The sequence below is a fragment of the Onychomys torridus genome, chromosome 18, assembly GCF_903995425.1.
Source record: "Onychomys torridus chromosome 18, mOncTor1.1, whole genome shotgun sequence".
Lineage (NCBI taxonomy): Eukaryota > Metazoa > Chordata > Mammalia > Rodentia > Cricetidae > Onychomys > Onychomys torridus.
This window is the reverse complement of record NC_050460.1, coordinates 57,618,977-57,641,331: the sequence shown is the minus strand read 5'-3', so window position 1 is coordinate 57,641,331 and position 22,355 is coordinate 57,618,977. Positions and strand designations below refer to the sequence as shown.

Here is a 22,355-nt window from a genome sequence, read left to right as displayed (position 1 = left end):
TCTCCTTTTTCTTTATGGACAAGTGTAATCCATTTGCTTAATGAGGGTTAGATAAGGGATTTGTTTCTAAAGGGAGACAAAGGGAAGTGTCTTAAGACACCATGAATAACACTGCAACAATCATCTTTATACATAGATTCCCTATGGATGATTGTTTTTCTAAAGGAGACAGACATAGTTAAATTATTGGACAACACTGCCTGAGGCCCCGGGGACCCCCGCCTCTGCCTCCATGTGCCTGAGAAGCAGGGCATAAAGTAAAAGGCAATTACCTCGTGGGCTTAAGGCCAACTGGGGACCAGTGACTCCTTTCTTCGTGTCTTTGTCTCCCTTTTGGAATGAGAATGTCTATCCATACCCAGCCCATCAGTGTGCTCTGGAAGTAACATGTTTGTTTTCGCTGGAAGACAGCAGGGGGGTCTTATAAAATAGATTATGCCTTGAGTTTCATTCATATCTTATTTACATGAGTTTTTTTTTTTAACTTCTGGGCTGTTCTGCAAACAAATTAATACTTCTAGTGTCACCAGAATGAAATGGATATAATTTGAATATAAGAGGTTGGAGAGCTTTTTTTTAAATTAAAATTTTTATTTTTTATAGTCCAGGTCTTGTATTTCTTTTTGTACATTAGGCCATGAATTCATATGGAATGGGCTCCAGCAGCTCAGGCTCCTTCCGGGTAGTCCTCACAAAGTGCGCATCTCTGGGTGGGGCGGGCTGGTGCTTCAGCTGAACCCAGGTGTCCTTCTCCTTGGCTTCCGTTTTCTTCTGGTCGTTCTCCTTCATGTGCTTCAGGAAGCTATCTCGGCTCTTAGAGTGCTTGATGTGCTCAATCCCCACGTTAATTCTCTTGGTGAGAATCTTGCCCTTAACTTGCTTGTTTACAATGATGCCCGCGGCATGCTGGGTGACATTGTAGACTCTCCCGGTTTTGCCATGGAAACACTTATGAGACATTCCTTTTTGAACAGTGCCCATTCCCTTGATGTCTACAATATCACCCTTCTTGTAGATTCACATGTAAGTGGCCAAAGGAATTACTCCATGTTTCCTAAAAGGACTGAAGAACATGTAGCGGGTGACCTCCTCTTTCCCTTTGTGTTCGCCATTTTGGCGAGTTACTGGAAGATGGCTGCCGCGGCCCTGGAGAGAATTCTATCGTTTAAAAGATCCACCAGAGTTCTTAGGTTGAAAACCCAATTCCTAGAATCAGTGCAAAGAGGAGGGACATCTAGGGAGTGACCAGCTCATGAGGGCTCTTCTCTCAGAAACAAATTAGTATTATTATAGGAGTATGTTCCTGATAAAAAGACAAATTTGGTTCTTTTCCCTTTCTGCTACAGATTCTCTTGACCACCCACTTTCTACCAAGGAATGATGTAGCAAAAATGTCCTCTCCAGATTCTGGCTCTTAAATATTGTCCTTCTTTATCTGGAGAACTGCAAAACAAAACCAGAAAACCAACAAATCCCCACACTTCATAATTTCTAATATTTAATATTTGTTACAGCTGCACAAGATACTCTACAACAGTGGTGTTTCCAGGGGCTCAGGGGGGAGATAAAAAGGAGAGATGATGGTTAAAGGTTACAAATGTTTGGCTGTAAGATGACTACGTTACAGAGGTCTAATAATACACAACATTGTGCCTGTTGTAGAATATTATTTTAAGGCATGTTACTTTTGTTTATGCTTTGGAACATTTGTTTAATGATGCAAAGATGTGTTTGATTAAATAAAATTCACCTGTGGTCAGGAGACTGAGCCAGCAACTAGCTGACAGGAAATGGTAGGGAGGAGCCAGGTCAAGAAGGGTTTTATTTTGTTTTGTTTTTATTTTTGTTTTGTTTTGTTTTTGAGCTAAGGATCCAACCCAGGGCCTTGCCAAGTGCTCTACAACTAAGCTAAATCCCCAACCGAGAAGGGTTTTTAAGGAAGGGCAAGGAGATGCACAAGTGCTTTTTGGGAGGATGGTAGAAGGAGAGGAGCTGAGCTACTTGCTAGTCAGCCTCTCTGGGGAGCAATTCCACTTCAACCTTTGAATCTTGTTTCTTTAGAGGACAGAGAATGAGTGAAGTTCCCTGCATGGCTTTGAAAGAGTCGGAGCCTAAGGGAACAGAATTCCCTCAGGCCACAGCTCTTGCAGCCTAACCACTGCTGGTAGTGGTGGAGTTGCAGTTGCTCATTTGGACAGCTGTGGCTTAAAAGGCAGCAACAATTTAATAAAGGACAAGTGCCTGTGGATAATAATGTACTGTGTATTTCAAATTTGCTGAGAGAGCAGGTAAGTGTTTTCTCTGTGTATAATACAAAAGGGCAACTATGTTAGGATATGAGTGTGCCAGTTGACTTGGTTCTGGTAATACTTCCATAACTTATGTATGAAATCATCACATTTTATTTCTTAAATCTATAAAATTTCAGTTGATAATATTTCATAAAAGTACAAAAAAGGATTTTGGACTCTTGCCTACTTCATATACTTTCATGAAGTCACTTTAGTAATTTTGTAAATTATAAACTTTTATTTACATGAGGAGACAACAAAAATTCAACTCTGATGTAGCCTTAATAGATAAAATTACCAAATTGCTCATGTCCCTTTGTAGGGTAGCAAACTTTAAAATGAAAATGCATAAAACAGTCCTTTGCTCAGCCAGTATTGTTGTGACTGAGATAGAATTCAGGCAAAATAGCCATAGAAAAAAACGGCCACAGTCAGGAGGGCAATGGCATTGATGTTCACAACAGTCCTCCAGAAGGGCTCCTCTGATGTGTCTGTGAGTTTCTTCTTCAGGACTTCTTCCTCTTCTTTAGTCAGCTTGGGTCCTGTGTTTTGCAAGCCACAGAATAAGTCATAAGTCTTCTTGAGACATCCACGAGGTTTCTCAGTTTGGTCTAGAACAAGAAAGGAAAATAAAACATCACCACAGATGGCTAGAACATCTCAGCAATGTGTAGAGGTGTCTGTAAACAGTGATCACAGTCTTTATAAGAGCAAATAGAATTCTGAGAAAATATTATAAATTTGATTATATAAAAGCTGAGAAATAACCTTAAAGAAAATTTAAGTGGCAAAATGGTGGTCACATGGGGAGGGATTTGCATACAATACCATAGAGGCTTCTTTTTGCCTTAATATACAATAGGTTTCTGAAATTAAAAAAAAAAGGAGGGCATGGCCATTTAGAGTTCCGTTTAAATATACTATAGAGTTGATAAACAACATAGAAGAAGAAAAATTTATCTTAAGCTCACTTTAAAAATTAAAATTATATTATAATACCAGTTGTCATAATTAGCAAAATTTCCAATAACATGCTTCATGAAAATATCCTGATAGAAGAGAAAGTTGAAAGTAGTCTTGAACACATTGGCACCGGAGATCACTTTCTAAATATTACACCAGTAGCACAGACACTGAGAGAAATAATCAATCAATGGGACCTTTTGAAACTAACTGAGTTTTGTAGAGCAAAGGACACGGTCAACAAGACAAAGCAACAGCCTACAGAATGGGAAAAGATCTTCATCAACATCTGAGAGAGGGCTGATATCCAGAATATATAAAGAACTCAAGAAATTAGACATCAAAATGCCCAGCAGTCCAATTAAGAAATGGGCTATAGAACTAGAACTAAACAGAGAATTCTCAACAGAGGAAGCAGAAATGGCTGAAAGACATTTAAGGAATTTCTCAATATCCCTAATTATCCGGGAAATGCAAATCAAAATGATTCTGAGATACCACCTTACACCTGTCAGAGTGGCTAAGATCAAAAACACAGAAGACAGCTTATGCTAGAGAAGATGTGGAGCAAGGGGAACTCTCCTCCACTGCTGGTGGAAATGCAAACTTGTACAGCCACTTTGGAAATCAATATGGCACTTCCTTAGAAAATTGGGAATCCATTTCCCCAACGACCCAGCTATACCACTCTTGGACATATACCCAAGGAATGCTCAATCATACCACAAGGGCATTTGCTCAGCTATGCTTGTATCAGCATTGTTTGTAATAGCCAGAACCTGGAAACAACCTAGATGCCCTTCAACTGAAGAATGGATAGAGAAAACATGGTATATATACACAATGGAGTACTACTCAGCAGAGAAAAACAATGACATCATGAGGTTTGCAGGCAAATGGATGGATCTAGAAAAAAATCATCCTGAGTGAACTAACCCAGACTCAGAAAGACAAACATGGTATGTACTCACTCATAGTAGGATACTAGATGTAAAACAAAGATGACTAGACTGCTACACAATTCCAGGGAGGCTACCTAGAAAACAGGACCCTAGGAAAAACACAGGGATCGCCTGATGACAGAGAAATGGATGAGATCTACATGAACAGCTTGGACGACAGTGGGAGTAATGAAGGGCAAGTTTTGAGGGAAAGAGAGCTTAGGGGAGCAGGAGATCCCAGCTAGATCAAGAACAGAAAGGGAGAAAAAGGAATAACAGACCATGATAAATGAAGACCACATGAGAACAGGAAGAAGCAAAGTGCTAGAGAGGTCTCCAGAAATCCACAAAGATACCTCCACTGTAGACTACTGGCAATGGTGGAGAGAAAGCCTGATCTGACCTAGTCTGGTGATCAGATGGCCAAACACCTAAATGTTGTGCTGGAACTCTCATCCAATAACTGATGGAAGTGGATGCAGAGATCCTCGGCCAGGCCCCAGGTGGAGCTCCAGGAGTCCAATTGTCGAGAAAGAGGAGGGACTGTAAAAGTGTGAATTGTTGAGACCAAGATTGGAAAAGCACAGGGACAAATAGCCAAACTAATGGAAACACATGAATTATGAACCAAAAGCTGTGAAGCCCCCAACTGGATCAGGCCCTTTGGATAAGTGAGACAATTGAATAGCTTGAACTATTTGGGAGGCACCCAGGCAGTGGGACCCAGACCTATCCTAAGTGCATGAGCTGGCTATTTGGAACCTTGGGCTTACACAGGGACACTTTGCTCAGCCTGGAAGGATGGGACTGGACCTGCCTGTACTGAATCCACCAGGTTGAACTGAATTCCCAGGGGAGTCTTGGCCCTGGAGGAGATGGGAATGGAGGGGAGGGGCTGGAGGGAAGTTGGGGGTGGGAGCGGGAGGGGGGAGGACAGGGGAACCCATGGGTGATGTGTAAAATTAAAACACAAATATAATAAATTTTAAAAAAGGAGAAAAAGAAGAAGTAGAGTCAGGAGAGCGAAGTGAAATTAAAAAAAAAAAGAAAAAAAGAAAATATCCTAGGGAGTCTTTGTGACAATATCCTAGGAGCTGGTGTATGTAATGAAAACTGAGGCATCTCTTCTGCTATGGGTGTACTGAAGAGAATACTAAGAAATGAGGTTGAAGCTAGATAATTAACCACAAGATATGAAGATGGAGAAGTTAGCAAGTAACTGAATGTCATCTCAGCACCTGGCAGGTAGTAAGTACCATGGACGGACAGGATGGCGCACCTGTAGGTAAATGGATGCATAGATGTCATATCTAGCATGTTACCTTTTTTATTGGGCCAGTGAGATTTGAATGTTTTAGTTTCTTATAAAAACAACAACTTCTTGAGAATTGGATAACTGCAGAAGCCAGATTAAGTGCAGATATCATCCCTCATCAAAGAAGCATGTCTCCACAGTACATGAAGTCGTGACAGAAGCACAACCTGACACAATGCAGAGGTCAAGTCAAGTTCCAGTGGATCTGTCTACATCACAGCTACAGCATCTATGACTCAGGGAACATCTTGGAAGAGCCAGAATACCAGAAAACCTGCTGTAAAACATTCTTTCACAGAAATAGGTGTGTCTTAGTGTGAGTTTCTATGGCTGTGATGAAACACTATGATCAAAAAGCAAGTTGGGAAGGAAGAGGTTTACATTTCATTACACTTCCAGGTAACAGTCCATGATTGAAGGAAGTCAGGACAGGAACTCAAGCAGAAAAGGGCCCTGGAGGAAGGAGCTGATGCAGAGGCCATGGAGGGGTGCTGCTTACTGGCTTGCTCCATATGGCTTGCTCAGGACCACCAGTCCAGGAATAGCATCACTCACCATGTGCTGGGCCCTCCACAATCAATCACTAATTAAGAAAATGCTTTACAGTTGAATCTTATGGAAGCATTTTCTCAATTGATGTTCCCTTCTTTTAGATAACTCCAACTTGTATCAAGTTGACATAAAACTAGCCAGCACAGCCTGTATAAACAAGACAAGAATGATGACAATACTAATAGACTTGCTAACATAGAAGGGGGGATATCTTATCATGTTCCACTCCTAGGCAAAAACTACAGGCAACTAATGACTGCCAAGAACGGGAGAACTAACCTCTCCTAGGCATGAGCCCTATAACTGGTTATGTAATGCAAAGCTGTCAGCCCTGAAACCATATATACACAATGGAAGCAAACTCAGCAGGCTTTATTTATGTATTTGTGATTATACACATATATGTATGTAACAATATTTGTTAAAGAAAATGAAGCTCTAATTCATGGGAGGAGTTTGAGGGAGAGAGGAATTGGGAGAGGCAAGAAGGAAAAAAAGGGAAAGAGTAAGGGATGTAATTACATTTTAATTAAAAGTGTATATAAAAACCCCCAATAAGCCACACTATGAAAACCAATATAAGTGAGACGTTACCCTCTTCAGTTCTATCCTCGGCTCCTTCCTCCCTTTTGTCTTCTGCATCTAAATCAATTCTTTCCTCCTCACTGTTCCGAAGAGTCCAGCACAGGCGATACAGCTGAGAGAAGACCACAGAGAGCATTAGCCAAAGGCACATGTCTGCAAACACTGAACAACAGCTTCAGTTTTGTACAATTAAAAAAAATCAGACTATATGAATAAGTATTATGGATTCTAATGAAAGGTGCTCCTGCCATATCATACTCTCCAAAACACATGAACCATTTAAAATCTTTTCTGTTTTAATTATTTGGGAAGGAAACATTTAAACATTGAAAATTTCTCAAATTCTTACTTTGGGCTTTTATACTTTCAGAAAAGTGAACATTAACCTGGTCTATTACACCTTGGCTTCACTCACTGTCCTTATTGTCTACTGATAGTAGTAACTTCATTGTTATTTCATTGTCCTTATTGTCTGTCAATAGTAACTTCATTGTCTTTATTGTTTAACTGTCAATAGTAACTTCATTGTTATTTCATTGTTCTTATTGTCTAATTGTTAAGAGTAACTTCATTGTTATTTTCAGCCTGGCTAGAGATTGCTTTTTGCACTTAATTTAATTTTGTTTGTTTGTTTGTTTGTTTGTTTGTTTGTTACACAAGTTCTTGTGTAACCCAGGTTGACCTTTGTGGAGACCTGCTCCCAATTTTTCCCCCAGGGTACTCTTGAGTAAGGAGAAGTAAGAAATATTTAGATAGAAATATAGAGGTGAGAGAAAGAGATAGAAATATAGGATAGCCTCGGGAGGGCCTGGGTCAAAGCCCAGCAGCCCCTTCTGTCTCTTTTAAAGGACTATTTATAGAAATGCCAAGGATTGGAGCAAACGACCACCCCCTAGCACGGCCAGGTGCAGACCATCCCAAACACCTGGTAACCATGCACATGGTCAATCCATCCCCTATGCAGCCCTGCTGGGTAAAGCAAGCTCATATCTCAATAGGAAAATTCTGTGGGCTCCCACAGACCTTGTACTTGCTATGTAGCTGAGGATGTCCTTGAACTTCTGATCATTGTGCCTCCATCTCCCAGGTGCTGGTGCACCATCATTCCTAGCTTAAAGGTTTCACTCAACACATAATGATTATACATATTTATATGGCAGAGAGCACTAATTTGACACATACATGCTGTAAGTATTTATCAAATCAAGGAAATTATCATTTCCATTTCCTTCAACATTCCTTTTGTGAGTGGGTTGAAAGCCTTCAACCTGCTTTCCTCCATTTCCTTATAAACTAAGGAACAAATTTCTGTGAAGTATCATCACTTCACTGTTCTGTAGAATGCCAGGAGTGATTTCTCTGACAAAGTCTATGTTGGACACTGTCATCCGACCTTCCTCCCTCCTGTTCCCCTTCCTGTTCTGTGATGACTAGGGGTTGTCATTGTCACATGACATATTGTGTATTCTATTTCTACATCCATTCTATTTAGACAGCTATCTGTGTTCAATTCTCAAATTCTAAATGTAATCACACACCCCTCTCCCATCCCACCCTTGAACTTTGTTCACTGTTGTTATTTTAAACTTCTGGTTTTATGGAATTTTGACTATCCTTTGTCCATTATATAGTCAAGCTTCTCTTGCTTTGTGTATTAAAACTTTTGAAAATAAATGGAACATGTGTTATCATGTAATTTTTTTACCACATATGTAAGAAGATAAAGATAAAAAACAACAATTAATCTTATATATTTTGATTGGCATGATTTTGGTGTATTGATACAAATTTAAAGTTATTTTCTTATACTGTATACATGATCCTACTCATATTTGGGGTATTGTGCTTATGCAGTTCATTAAAAATGCAATGTATAATTAAAAATGATTAGTTAACATATAATAATCAAACTTGTAGTCACATTAGGTATGTTTTCAAGGTTAAATAGGTATATTTTAGATAGATAAATGATTTTCAAACACTTCAAAGACATAAAGAACATGGCTTTTAAGATGTTTAAACTAAGCTTTTTCATGACAAGGAGACACATCTGCTCCTGGTAGAACCAATTTACTTCATAGAAGGATAATGGGCATTGAAGAAACTCCATTTGGAGTACTTTCAATGTGACAAGAACACAGGAAAAAGACAGTTGAACTTTGTTAAAACAAGGTAGACAGTCCTTCAAGATTCCTGCTTTACAAAAGAGTCTGCCAGTTATTCTACAGCACACAGAGGAAAGTGACTGAAGAACTTTGATAATACAAGGCAAGACAGCCCTTCAAATTTCCTGCTTCACTGAAAAGTCTGCCAGATAGTCTAGACCTGTAGGCTGAAGATGGATATCCCAACATTGCAGAGGAACTTTGACTGACTGTTCAGACAGCCAGATATCTCTGTTATTAGGTAATATTACATCCTTCTGGAATCTTTGATGGAGTTAAAGACTAGATAGGAGTTATAGTTTCCTTATTTATGATAGAAAGTAAATTAGGTATAAAACTTTGGAATCACCAAGATAAGATAGACAATAGAGGATTGCCTCTAAATTTGCTAAATACAAATGTACTAGACATTCTAAATGTAATTCTTATTTGATAACTCTCTTTGTTGTATATAGTTTTACTATGTTAAAGTTAAACCTTTCCTTTTTATTTAGACAAAAGGGGGAATTGTTGTGGAATAGTAACTTAAGATGTATTACATTCATTTCTTCTATGGAATATTTGTTCAATGATGCAAAGATATATTGCATTCTTTTATGTTGCATTTGCTTAACTCTGGGGAGGTATGTTACTTTGCCTGCATAAACATGTGATTGGTCTACTAAAGAGATGAATAGCCAATAGCTAGGCAAGAAAAAAGTAATAGGTGGGGCTGATGGGCAGAAAGAATAAATAATAGGAGAAATCTAGAGAAGATAGGAGCAATAAAATGAGAAGAGGAGGATGCCATGGGCCAAACAGCAACAAAGCTAGTCATGAATAAGAAGGAAAGAAAGGCATATAAGAATAGAGAAAGGTAAAAGCCCAGAGGAAAGGATAGATGGGATGATTTAAGTTAAGAAAAGCTGGCTAGAAACAAGCCAAGCTAAGGCTGCATATTCATAAGTAAGAACAAGCCTCCATGTATTTATTTGGGGGCTGAGTGTCAGACCCCCAAAGAGCAAATAATTAAAAAGAAAACCAACCACACACTAGAGAGGCCCAGTCTAGATAGCCAGGTCTCTTGTAAGATCATTCATTCTCCATCCATTGAACAATAGTGATTCTTCCCTTCCCAGTGTCTATCACAATGGCACATATATGCTCTCCAAATGCATCATGAAGCATTTGAAATACTACGCTCACTGTTTCTTATTATCTGTGTGTGATGTGTTTGTGAGTATATTTATAGACATGCATGGCAGTTAGAGGATGATTTTGTGGAATCAGTGGCCTCCTTCAGCCATTCTGTGGGTTCCAGGGGTTGAACTCAGGTTGTTCCTGGGCTTGCTCAGAAAGCCCTTTTAACTGTGGAGACATCACACTGTCACTAAAAACTTTCTGCCCATTTCTTAGCCTCTTAGCAATCTACTGTTGCTTCACACATTCTCCATCAAATTGTTCAGTTGGATAACTTATTATCTTTTAGGTTCCTCTTAAATCTAATAGTTCAACAATCCCATTAGCCTGGCATTAGCTGAAGTTGCCATTATGCAAATTACAAAAGCAAAGAACTACTAGTTTGTGCATTACTCACATGTACATCAGGAATGGGTTTCGTTAAAAAAGAAACTCCCAGAGTAACCAGCACAGACACAGAAAAGAGAATGATGGCATAATATAGGTAGTGCACTCCACAGATGATCTTGGGACAGTTAGTGGTGACCAGGCAACTCCCTGTCCCATAAGAAAACTCTGCAATCATACGGATAAGGCCCATCACGAGTCCAACCATCAGACCCCAGAATGCACCCTGTTAAAAACAAAACAAGAACACAACCAAGAGTGCTTAGGAAAAATGAGACACTCATTCAGGTAAGTCATAATTAATTACTACAGTTTTATTAGGTAAGGACCAACAAACTGGGATAATTGCAAATACAAGCTATCAGAGGAAGTTGTCCTCTGTGGTCTTGAAATACCATCACACTGTCGACTGTCCAACCAGAGGACTCTACTGTCCACACTGACCCAAAATGAAAAATGTCCTGATTTGTCTTATATGTATAGAAAAAAAGCTTGTGCTTTATTTTGGAGAACAAGTAGAATTTTGATATTCATGCTATACAATCTGAAGAGCTGAAAAAGCACTAGACACTAAGTGCTATGAATGTGACACTTGCCTGAAATCACATAATGTAGTAAACAGCTAGAGACACACATAAAGGATTAGACATATAAAGTAAAAAGATAACTATTCCCACCACAATAACACTGAACATATTTTAATTTTTTATTAGCTTTTAAAAAATTTTTACTATACTATCTCATTTGATCCTCATAGCAACTTCTATAAAGTAGTCACTATTATCATCTTCATGAGACAGAGTAGAGTTATTTGCTTCACATCAGTCTATTAGTGTCTTGATGGGACACTGACAGTCCATCTCCTCAACTTGTGCTCCCCAGCACTGTACCATGCACATGATGTTTTGTCAACCATGTAAAGACAGTATGTACTATGAATGGAGAGAACACGTGTCAAATCACACTTTAGGAAAGATCAGACATTGCGGTGACCACAGTAGAGATTGAGACAGTCCTTGGGTGTACACATGGAAGAGCAAGAATGCATCTTGTGGTAGCAGTGAGAGAAATACATTCTTCTTACACCCACAGGGAAAATCCCATTCTCACTTACTTGTTCATTGACCCTTTTACAGAAGACGCCAAGCAGGAAGACAGCTGCAATAGGAGGCCCAAGGTAGCTAGAAATTGATTCTGTGTAGTGGATCAGTTGTCCACCCTGAGATACTTCTACTATTGGGACCCACAAGATGCTGGTGACAATTAATACAGTGACAAACAGCCTGTAAAAATAATTCAGACATTAAACAAGAACACCATATTAGTTGATTTTTAAAAATGTATCCTTGTGCCATTCATTCATTTTCAAAACAAAACTAAGTTTCTTGATCTGATATGAACCCACGCTGTGATAATCATCTGTTAATTCAATGTCAACAATACTTATCTACACCTGTCATAAAGGCTTCTTCTAAGATTAATGCTTCCCAATAAGTCAAATGTCAGATGTTGTTTAATCATTCTTTAATTCAATGTATATATCTCAGAAATTAATACTGTGTTAGTTTTGTTAATTGGTAGTTATTTTTGTAATAAAGTAGAATCCAGTTTTTACCTTTTTCTTAGCTAGAGAAAACTAAATGAGTTTTCATTATTAATGATTAAAACAGCCTCTATCTTTCCCAGAATGATAGATTAATTGACAAGAAATACTATTTCATGTGTTTTCCTGTCAGAAAGTGTTGGTTAAAATGTTGACTGGAAGATCCTGGGATCCACAAAGATGAGCTCTATGGTTTTCTAAACATAGGGACTTCTATGCTTTGCACATGAATAAATGAGCAAACATAATTAACAAGATTCTTCTGCATGAAAGCTCATTATCTCCATATTTATCTGAAATATGGACATGGTGGTGGGTGAATGAGTGAACAAGTCTTTGGAGAGAAGACCAAGATGCCAAGGTCCACTTAAACTTTTCGAAATCTCTGCCACCTTGCAACAACACTTAAATGTGACAATCTTAAAACCCAGGACACAGTAAAGTTTCAATAAAGTACACAATTACTATTGTCATTGTCCCCATTGAAAAGAAAACCAGATGTTTCCCAGCCCACTTGGATTGCTGTCTGTCACACATTCAAGTGGTCCAGCATGACCTGGCTTCTGGATGCCTTGTTAAGCTGTGTTCTCTTTGTTTTATTACTTGCTCCCCGGGGACAACCTTATTCCTTGGATAAAGAAAATGTGGTACATATACACAATAGAGTACTACTCAGCAGTAAAAAACAATGACATCATGAAATTTACAGTCAAATGGATGGAACTAGAAAATATCATCCTGAGTGAGGTAACCCAGACTCAGAAGGACAAACATGGTATGTACTCACTCATAAGTGGATACTAGATGTAAAGCAAAGGATTACCAGACTGCAACCCATAGCTCCAGAGAAGCTAGCTAACAAGGAGGTGGACCCTAAGAGGGACACATAGATAGCCCAGTGAAGGAGAAATAGATGAGATCTACATGGGGTTGAGGAGGGTTAAGGGAGGGCAAGAGATGGGGGATGAGAACATAAGGAAATGGGAAGTTTGAGCTGGAACAGGGACCGAGTGGGAGAGCAAGGAGAGAGATACCATGATAAATGAAGACATCATGGGAATAGGGAGAAACAGGGTGCTAGGGAAGTTCCTAGGAATCCTAAGGAGTCCACCTCAGACTATTAGCAGTAGTTGAGAGGGTGCCTGCACTGGTCTATTCTGGTAACCAGATTAGTGAATACCCTAACTGTCATCATAGAGCCTATATCCAGTTACTGTTGGAAGCAGATGCAGAGACCCACAGCCAGAAGCCAGGCCAAGCTCCAGGAGTCCAATCAATGAGAGAGAGAGGAGGGATTCTATGTGCAAAGGACATTGAGATCATGTTGGGAAAACGTACAGAGATGACCAGCAAAACTAGTGGAAATTCATGAACTGTGGACTAATAGCTGTGGAGCCCCCATGGGATTGGACTAGGCCCTGTGGATACTTGAGACAGTTGTTTAGCTTGAACTGTTTGGGGAGCCCACAGGCAGGGGGATTGGGTTTCATCCCTGGTGCATGAGCAGGCATTTTGGAGCCTAGTGCCTAAGGTGTGACACCTTACACAGCCTTGGTACTGGAGGAGAGGGCTGGACCTACCTCAACTGAATATTCCAGGTTCTGCTGACTCCCCATGGGAGACCTTGAATTGAAGGGCATGGGAATGGGGAGTGGTTGGGGGTGGGGAAGCCAGGGGGTAGGAAGAGGTAGGAGGGGGGGGGATCTGTGGTTGTTATGTAAATGAATAGAAAAATTCTTAATAATAAAAAAGATGAAGCAAATATTACTTTGTCATTGAGAATTAAAGAGGATTTGTGTCCACAATGATGTATTGACTAGTGGGATCACTGTATCTATCAGCCCAGAAAAACAAACAAACAAACAAACAAACAAACAAACAAACAAACAAAATTATGCCACTCCATTCTCTGCTCCTACAGCCTTTATCCAATCAAGATCTGGTCCTAGTGAGGTCCTTCAGATTTTCATCTCCAAGTGTTTAATTTAGTAAAGCTATTGTTACTGTCGAAAGCAAAGGAGAATATGTAAATGGGTGGTGAGTTTCCCTTGATTCCAACTTGACAAGAAAACAGGCAGTGCCCTTCCAAGACTCGTCTTTATAGACACTGCACTTCTCAGTACTCTGTGCTTCTAGCCCCAAACCACATTGAGAAAGCCATGGGGAACAGGTAGAATCCACACAAGGGAAAAGAATAGGACTCCAGTTTCTCTTCTAAATAGCTGAGAAGTCCAGAAATGAACATGAAGTAGTACTCCACAGGTGAATGATAACTTGTTTTCATTATTGAAAAACATACTCAAAGTATATTATTCAATATTGGTAAGTATAAAAGGAAAATGATTGATCTGTTATCTTACCACCTCTTTTACCAATCTATTTTTATCTAAGTCATAATCGTAGAGGGAGTTAAACCAAAGTAACGTGGCCATGAACAATAGAGCAGATACTGCTGAGGCATTAAGATAATGGAGTACCATACAGCAAGGAACTGAAACAAATTGTGCTTGGAAACATGGCTGAATGCCACAAAAATAAGGTGAGCCAAAGAAGCCATATAACATGAAATGTGTACTAGATAGCTTTAGTTATAGTTTTACTTATTAACAATTTGAGAAAAGAAACTCACTAAAGAGGTATAAAGTTTATAAGTTTGAAAGACATAAAAAAGAAAATATTCAGTTGTTAATACAAATTAGGCTAGAAAGTAAATTAGGTACAACACTTTGGATTCACCAAAATAGGATAGATAATGGAGTATTTTCTCTGAATTTGTCAAATGTTTATTGACTGGACATTGTTAATGTAACTCTTGACTATATATATTATATATACTTATTGTATATCATTTTTCTTATATTTGTTATAACCTTTTATCATTTTAGACAAAAAGGGGAAATGTGATGATATACTGTGTACTCTAATAAAATTTGCCTGAATATCAAAGAAGAGAACAAGCCACTAGATTAAACATAGAGGCCAGGCAGTGGTAGCATAACCTTTAATTCTAGCACTTGGGCGGCAGAGATATGTCTGGAATTCTGTGAGTTCAAAGCCACCATGGACTACATGAGATCAACTCAGTCTAAGAGAGAAAACAGAGCCAGACAGTGGTGGCACACACCTTTAATCCCAGTACTGGGAATCACACATGCCTTTAATCCCAGGGAATAATGGCTGGGTGGAGAAAGGTATATAAGGCATGAGGAGACAGAAACTAAAGGCTTTTCAGCTGAGGAATTCCTTTTAGCTAGAGGCCTTTTGGTTAGAAAGCCTTTTCAGGATAATGAGTTGGTGAGTTAAGAGGTGGTGACTGTGACTTGCTCTTTTGTCTCTCTGATCATTTAGCATATACCCGAACATCTGACTCAGGGTTTTTTATTAAAAGACCTTTTAGAATTTGTGTTACAACGTGTGCCAATTTTCTGTATTTATGATAATCTAAAATAGGAAGACTCAATTAATAGCATTAGAAGTTGTAGTTTAGCCTGGTGGTGGTGCACGCTTTAATCCCAGCACTCGGGAGGCAGAGTCAGGTGGATCATTTTTGAGTTTGAGGCCAGCATGGTCTACAGAGTGAGATCTAGGAAAGGTGCAAAGCTACACAGAGAAACCCTGTCTCAAAAAACAAACAAACAAACAAACAAACAAAAGAAGTTCTAGTTTAACTTTGGAAAGACAGGGACTGAGGAACTTCAGGGTGATCATAATTATTATTGAGTATTATTATATTATGTATTAATATTAGTAATTTATACTAATGTGTACAGTAACTACATGTGTGCTCCTTTTGAGATACATCATGGAACTTTATAATTATGTTCTCCATGTTCTCTGTACATATGTCATACTTTAATCTTTAACTCATTTTACAAAGTGCTATGACAGTGTTGGGTCTACTTGATAGTAATGAAGAGTAAAATGGGGTCTTTCTTAACTGTTTCCCCTGGTTGTTTGTTTCTACTCCATTTGTCTTCAAGACCCCTATACTACTTAGGGATTGTTTGGTTGACATCACCCTCTAAGCAACTTCTTGAACAAGTCCTTTATTCAAGTCTGTGCCTTTCTAATATCAAATCCTTAAAGAATATCAAGTTGATAATATCATTTGTGGTAGTAACTTAATTCATTATCCCTTGCATGTGATACACTTGGATGAAGGACTAAGAGTAGGTGGTAATTTGTGAAAAGTCAAAACAAGCAAACAAATAAAACCACCTTAAGCACTTAAAATGTGAAAAAGCAACCATCTCATTCAAATGGCCTCAATTTTTATATGTGTAAAGAGACAGGTAGAATTAAATTCATAGTGTTCCTTCTTCCCTTGTAGAGTGATGATTATTTTCACTAAGGACAAGGATATGCAACCTCTAGTTCATCACTCCATCTTTTCTTCAGTAGAGGGGTTCTAGGCAGAGACCAGGTTCCTCACCGTCCAGCAATCAGGAGCTCGCTCTCAGATGCCTTCTTCCGAATCTTAGTGTAGAGGTCCATGGTGAACAGGGCACTGGCACTGTTGAAAATGGAGGTCAGGCTGCTCATGAGAGAGGCCACCATGACTGACAGCATCAGGCCTCGAAGTCCTGGGGTCAGGAGGGGGTGAAGCTCTGGTTAGTGGCTGCATATCCTTTTCTGTGAATGCCAGGCTAAAAATAGGGCATTGCTTCAAGACAATGGATTTGTCTGGAACATTGACTATTGGAGCAGATATCAAAATATGCATATAATAGAAATGCATGTGACACTTCTTGCATAATTCCTGGTGATCTCAATATCACACAATGGGGGAATTTAGTCAACAATACAAACTCAGATGTCATCTACTGAAACCTACTCTTAGAACAGAATAAGCTCTGTGATGCCATCTTTCTTTTCAGTGATCTCTTGACCACACAAAGAGTTAGTGGGAAAATATAGTTAACAGTTCTGCTGTTTTTGGAGAGGAAAAGCCAAGAATATGGAATCATTATAGGAACCTGATGCTCTTGCTCCCTTTGGCCCCACATCTGCTAGAACAGAGGATGGGGGAATGCGGTGTCAGATCTGTGGGCTATGTTCCCTTCATTCTGAATATGTTCATGTGTATCAGGATGGAGAAAAGGCCTTGGAAGTGTTGACCCAAGTTTTCAACTGGTCCCACCTGAGACCTCTACCTTGATCTGTTTCAATTCACCACAGTCACTCTCCAGCACCTTAATATTTTATTTACTTCATATATGCAGCTTATTTTATATCCCAGGAAACTGAAATGTGGATTCTAAATGGTAGGGGAACTTATTTTTGCAACTTCACCAATGTTTCTCTACACCCAAGCTAATGCCTAGGACATAATACATTCAATAAGTGATTATAAATTGAATAGATTGAGATCTAATGTCTTAGTGTCATTGGCCCATAATTAACCTTGACTCCCTTGGAAATATAGGCTTGTGGTTAAAAATGCTTTTTATTATTAAAAATAATATTAAAATATTCTTAATTTTCTTAAAGGAGTCTTGGAGTCTAAAGAGTCAAGATTCTCTTAACAGAAGAAACCTGGAACATCTCTGGAATGTCTACCCTCAACATAGAGTTGGTAACATGTAAAAGGTGCCCAAGAAATGTCCATGAACAGAGCAGAACTAATGGAATTAAATTAATAATTGCTGAGGATTACACTACAACCCTTTCTATGCTCATCTACAGACAGAGCATCTGAGACTATGTGACTCCAGGCTTTTACTTACCCATGGGCATCAGTTTCAGCACCATCATAGGGTAGGCATAGTTAGTGCAGCCAATGTCAACACCACACTGCTTTACACACTCAGAAGGCACAACACAGGCCACCATATCTGAGGAGATATTCAGAGGTGAGTTCAGTATGCTGGACTCAAGTAGGCATAGTTTGTACCATTGGACAAAGAGGTAAGCTCATGCCAGGTGGTGGTGGCACACGCCTTTAATCCTGGCACTGGGGAGGCAGAGGCAGGCAGATCTCTGTGAGTTCAAGGCCAGCCTGGTCTCCAAAACAAGTTCCAGGAAAGGCGCAAAGCTACACAGAGAAACCCTGTCTTGGAAAGTAAAAAAAAAAAAAAAAAAAAAAAAAAAAGGTGAGCTCATAGGAGGGAGAAAAGACCCTTTCCTGGAAACAAAAATTCATTTTTAAAAATTTTATGTCAAAGGCCTGGAACTTCTTTCCCCAGACCATGATGCTGTTGTTTTCTCATTCCAACAGGCAGGACTGTCTCTTGGGTGTGATGCAGCTAAAACTTGAAAGCATGTAGAAGGAGCTGATCACCCTCCAGAATTCCATGGAAACCCACTGCCAGGGAAGCAGCTGATGCTCTTCACTCCCCTTCCTCTCCTCCAAATCCAATCCCCTAGTCCCACCCCCAGCTCTGTAGCATATCACCTGTCATGGCCTTTCTTTCCTCTCTGCTCCCATCTTTAGTGGATCTTGCAGCTTTCCTCACTACCCTATCCCTTTGTCTCAGCCACAATATCTGGAGGCATTCTCTAGGATCCTGCCAGTCACAAAGACCAGTGAACTGGGGAGACAATTTTCACTCTCCTTCCTCTGCTCCAAATCTAACCCCACCCCATCTCTGTAGCAGGCCAACTGTTCTAGCCTCCCTTTCTCTTCCTTTATTCTCAGGGGACTACATAGATCCTGGTGGCACATGCTGCTTTCCTCCCTCCTGTGGACCTCCTCACTTCCCTTTCTATCTCATTACCATTCTGTCATCTCCCCGAACCTAGAAAGACATTCTACCTAGGACCCCAGTTTCCACACCTGGCAGGATCTTAGAAACATTCCTTCCCAGGCAACCCACAGCCAACACACTCCCCCAAGAACAAGAGAGAGCATAGAAACTAAGGGACAAAACACTCACCAAAGACAACAACAGATATTCCCATCAAGGATTAGTCTTCTCAAGCCCACATGCCTAGATAACAGCATAAAGACACAACCAATAACAGCCAAGGCACTATGTCTCCACTACAGACTGGAAATTCTACTAAAGTATGCGATATAGTTGATGCACAAGAAAAGGACTTCAAAATAGCCTTTATGACTATGTTAGAGGTCCTTAAAGACGATATGAATAAATGTACTAATGAACACACACACACACACACACACACACACACACACACACGGGGAGGACTGTGCACACACACACACACACACACACACACACACACACACACACACGGGGAGGACTGTGCACACACACACACACACACACACACACAGAGCATTGGAATGAAACAAAGGAAACTGTTCAAAACATTGTAGTGGAAATAGAACCAATGAGAAAACACAAACTGGGGGAAATCTGGAAATAAAAAATTTAGGAACTTTAACAGGAACCTCAGAGGCAAGCCTCACCAACTGTCTTCGTTAGAGTTTCTATTGCTAAAACAAAACACTGTGACCAAAGAGCAAGTTGAGTAAGAAAGGGTTTATTTGGCTTACATGTCATTGCTGTTTGTTCATCACTGAAGGAAGTCAGGACAGAAACTCAAAACAGGTAGGATAATCTATCCTTAATAGCCATAGTGGATTATTGTGCCAAATATGAAAAGTGAATTGATAAGATACAAGCCTTAGAAAGAAGTATAAATGAAAATGAGAAAAATACTCAGACCCGGACAGGGGAAGTGAGCTGAGAACCTACAGAATCACCATATGATGAAACTGAAGAAGGGTGGGCGACCCAAGGTCATTAGAAAACCAACCTCAGTTCATCCAGCTACTCTACAGGAACCACTAGGAGATGATAGATCACCCACAAGGTGATCAGGAAGTTAAATGGAATCTGACAGAAATATTGTATTTGGGAAGATTTTAGAAAGCAGTTGCTATAGGGTATGCATTCAGCCTATGCGAAGCAGAGGTTAAATTCCTAGGAAACTCAGACAGAATTATCCCTCAAGACTGGAAAGATTCAGCTACAGCAGTACTGGAAGCTGGTCCTTAGTTGCAATGGCAAAGAATGGTGGAAAGAGAAAGCTAGGGCTATAGAACAATGAAATAGGGCTGGGGGCATCAGTATTTCCCAAGATCAGTTCTGTGTGAAGACCAACCTGCCAAACTGCAAAGGCTGCTTGAATTTAATGACCATATCTTAGCACTATGTCATTTAGCAACTTTAAATGCTTGGGACAAGGTTTAAGACTCAGAAGGACAAATATAGTATGTACTCACTCATAAGCGGACACTAGATGTAAAGCAAAGGATAACCAGACTGCAACCCACAGCTCCAGGGAGGCTAGCTAGTAAGGAGGACCCTAGGAAGGATGCATGGATTGCCCAGCCATGGAGAAGTGGATAAGACCTACATGAGCAAACTGGGGGTGAGGGAGGTAATGGAGGACAAGGGATGGAGGGAATGGGAGACTAAGGGAGTGGGAGGTTTGAGCTGGAATGGGAACAGAGTAGGAGAACAAGGAAAGAGATACCATGACAAATGAAGGCACCATGGGGATAGGGAGAAGCAGAGTGCTAAGGAGGTTCCCAGGAATCCACAAAGATGACTCAACATAGACTATTGGCAATGGTCAAGAGGGTGCCTGAGCTGACCCTCTGGTGATAGGATGACTGAATACCCTAACTGTCATCATAGAGCCCTCATCCAGTGACTGATGATGGAAGCAGATGCAGAGATCCACGGCTGGGTCTCAGGTGGAGCTCCAGGAGTCCAATCAATGAGAGAGAGGAGGGATTCTTTGAGCAAGAGATATCGAGACCATGACTGGAAAAAGTACAGAGACAACTAGCCTTACTAGTGAAGATACATGGACTGTAGACCAATAGCTGGGGAGCCCCCATGGTACTAGACTAGGCCCTCTGGATAAGTGAGACAGTTGTTTAGCTTGAACTGTTTAGGGGGCCCCCAGGCAGTGGGAATGGGACCCATCCCTAGTACATGAGCTGGCTTTCTGGAGCCTAGTGCCTATGGTGAGACGCTTTGCACAGCCTTGGTGCAAGGAGGAGGGGCTTGGACCTGCCTCAACTGAGTGTACCAGGCTCTGCTGACTCCCCATGGGAGACCTTGCCTTGGAGGAGGTGGAAATGGAGGGTGGGTTGGATGGGAGGACTGGGGGGTGGAGGAGGGAGGACAGGGGAATCTGTGGCTGGTATGTAAAATAAATAGAAAATCTCCTAATAAAAAAGGTTTGTTGTAAATTAAATAAAAACTTTGGATATAGAGGCAAAAAAGGAGGGAAGAGGTCTGAATCATTTACTAAAATTATACAAGGAAAGAAACTTACATTTATTTTTTACAAAGATTAACTTCAGGTGTAATACAATAGTACCAGATCCAGAAGTCAGACAACTACTAACTTAATCTTTGGCTTTTGAAAATGCTAATTCAGAATGCAAAAGGGTGATTATGCCTTTAGAGGCAAGATCAGCACCAATAGATAAATGGATATGGCTGATATTAGATCTCAGGCTTATGATGCTACTATGATAAGGAGAAATAATTTCTAAAAGTTTTAAGAGAAATCAGAATGTCTGATGGGTTAATTGTGGAAATCAAGGTGATTTGAAAAGGGGTAATAGGCAAGGTAACCCTTTTCTAGAGATAAAACAAACAGAAGGCTCCAGCCTTCTGGAGTAGCAGAAGATGCAGCAAAGGCCAGCATTGAGCTAATGAATAAAGATCAACAAGGGACAGGCAAGGTAACCCTTTGCCATTGGGCAGCAATCTAGGGGGTCTCTTACAGGCCCCTATATCAACCATTCCCTGTCAGCACCAGAGAAACTCATCCACAGACAATGAAAAGGTGTAATGCTTGTTGTTAAAAGCAACAGTGCTCTCCATGTAATCAAGAACAGAACAGCTTCAGTAGATAAAACAAAACATTCAGGAAAAACTATAAAACAAGTATTTTGGCAACCTGCCAAATAAATGATTAGAGACCAAAGCTAAAAATACAAATAAATGGAATTGAAATTGAAGCATTATTAGACACGGGGACAGATGTGACAAAACTATCACCAAAATCTTGGCATCCAGACTTGCTTCTTCAGGAGGTAAATATTCACCATCTAGGGATTAGAACTTTATCTCAGACAAAACAAAGTATAAGATAGGCTGAGTGTATAGGGCCAGAAGGATAGATAGAAAAATTAAAGCCATATGTGGCTAACATAGCCAAGAACTTATGGGGATGTGATTTGTTGCAGCAATGGAAAACACAGATTAACATTCCTCCAATCTAAAAAATAAAGAATGCTTCAGAGAAAAATATTAAAAAGTATTATTAAGACTGTTCAGGTTGTACATAAGCAGGGTACAACAGTTGTTGGTCTTTCAAAGGTACCAACTTCCCTACCTTTAAAATGGTTAACTGGCAGACATAGGTGGGTAGAACAAT

At 39.9% G+C, this 22,355-nt stretch overlaps 1 protein-coding gene and 1 pseudogene across 1 annotated transcript in view; both read right to left on the bottom strand.

Moving 5' to 3' along the window:
- Positions 1-630: 630 nt before the first annotated feature.
- On the bottom strand, positions 631-1,112 carry LOC118570056 (annotated as a pseudogene).
- A 1,417-nt stretch (positions 1,113-2,529) lies between these two features.
- LOC118570055 (solute carrier family 5 member 4A-like) overlaps positions 2,530-22,355 on the bottom strand; it is a 51,579-nt gene continuing 31,753 nt past the window's right edge. The window contains exons 10-15 of the mRNA XM_036168427.1: positions 17,708-17,815; positions 16,414-16,564; positions 11,493-11,661; positions 10,389-10,604; positions 6,657-6,759; positions 2,530-2,902 (exon numbers count right to left, since the gene is read on the bottom strand). Of these exons, the coding sequence (XP_036024320.1) occupies positions 2,688-2,902; positions 6,657-6,759; positions 10,389-10,604; positions 11,493-11,661; positions 16,414-16,564; positions 17,708-17,815 (962 nt within the window). The 3' untranslated portion in view covers positions 2,530-2,687. The remainder of the gene's footprint in view (positions 2,903-6,656; positions 6,760-10,388; positions 10,605-11,492; positions 11,662-16,413; positions 16,565-17,707; positions 17,816-22,355) is intronic.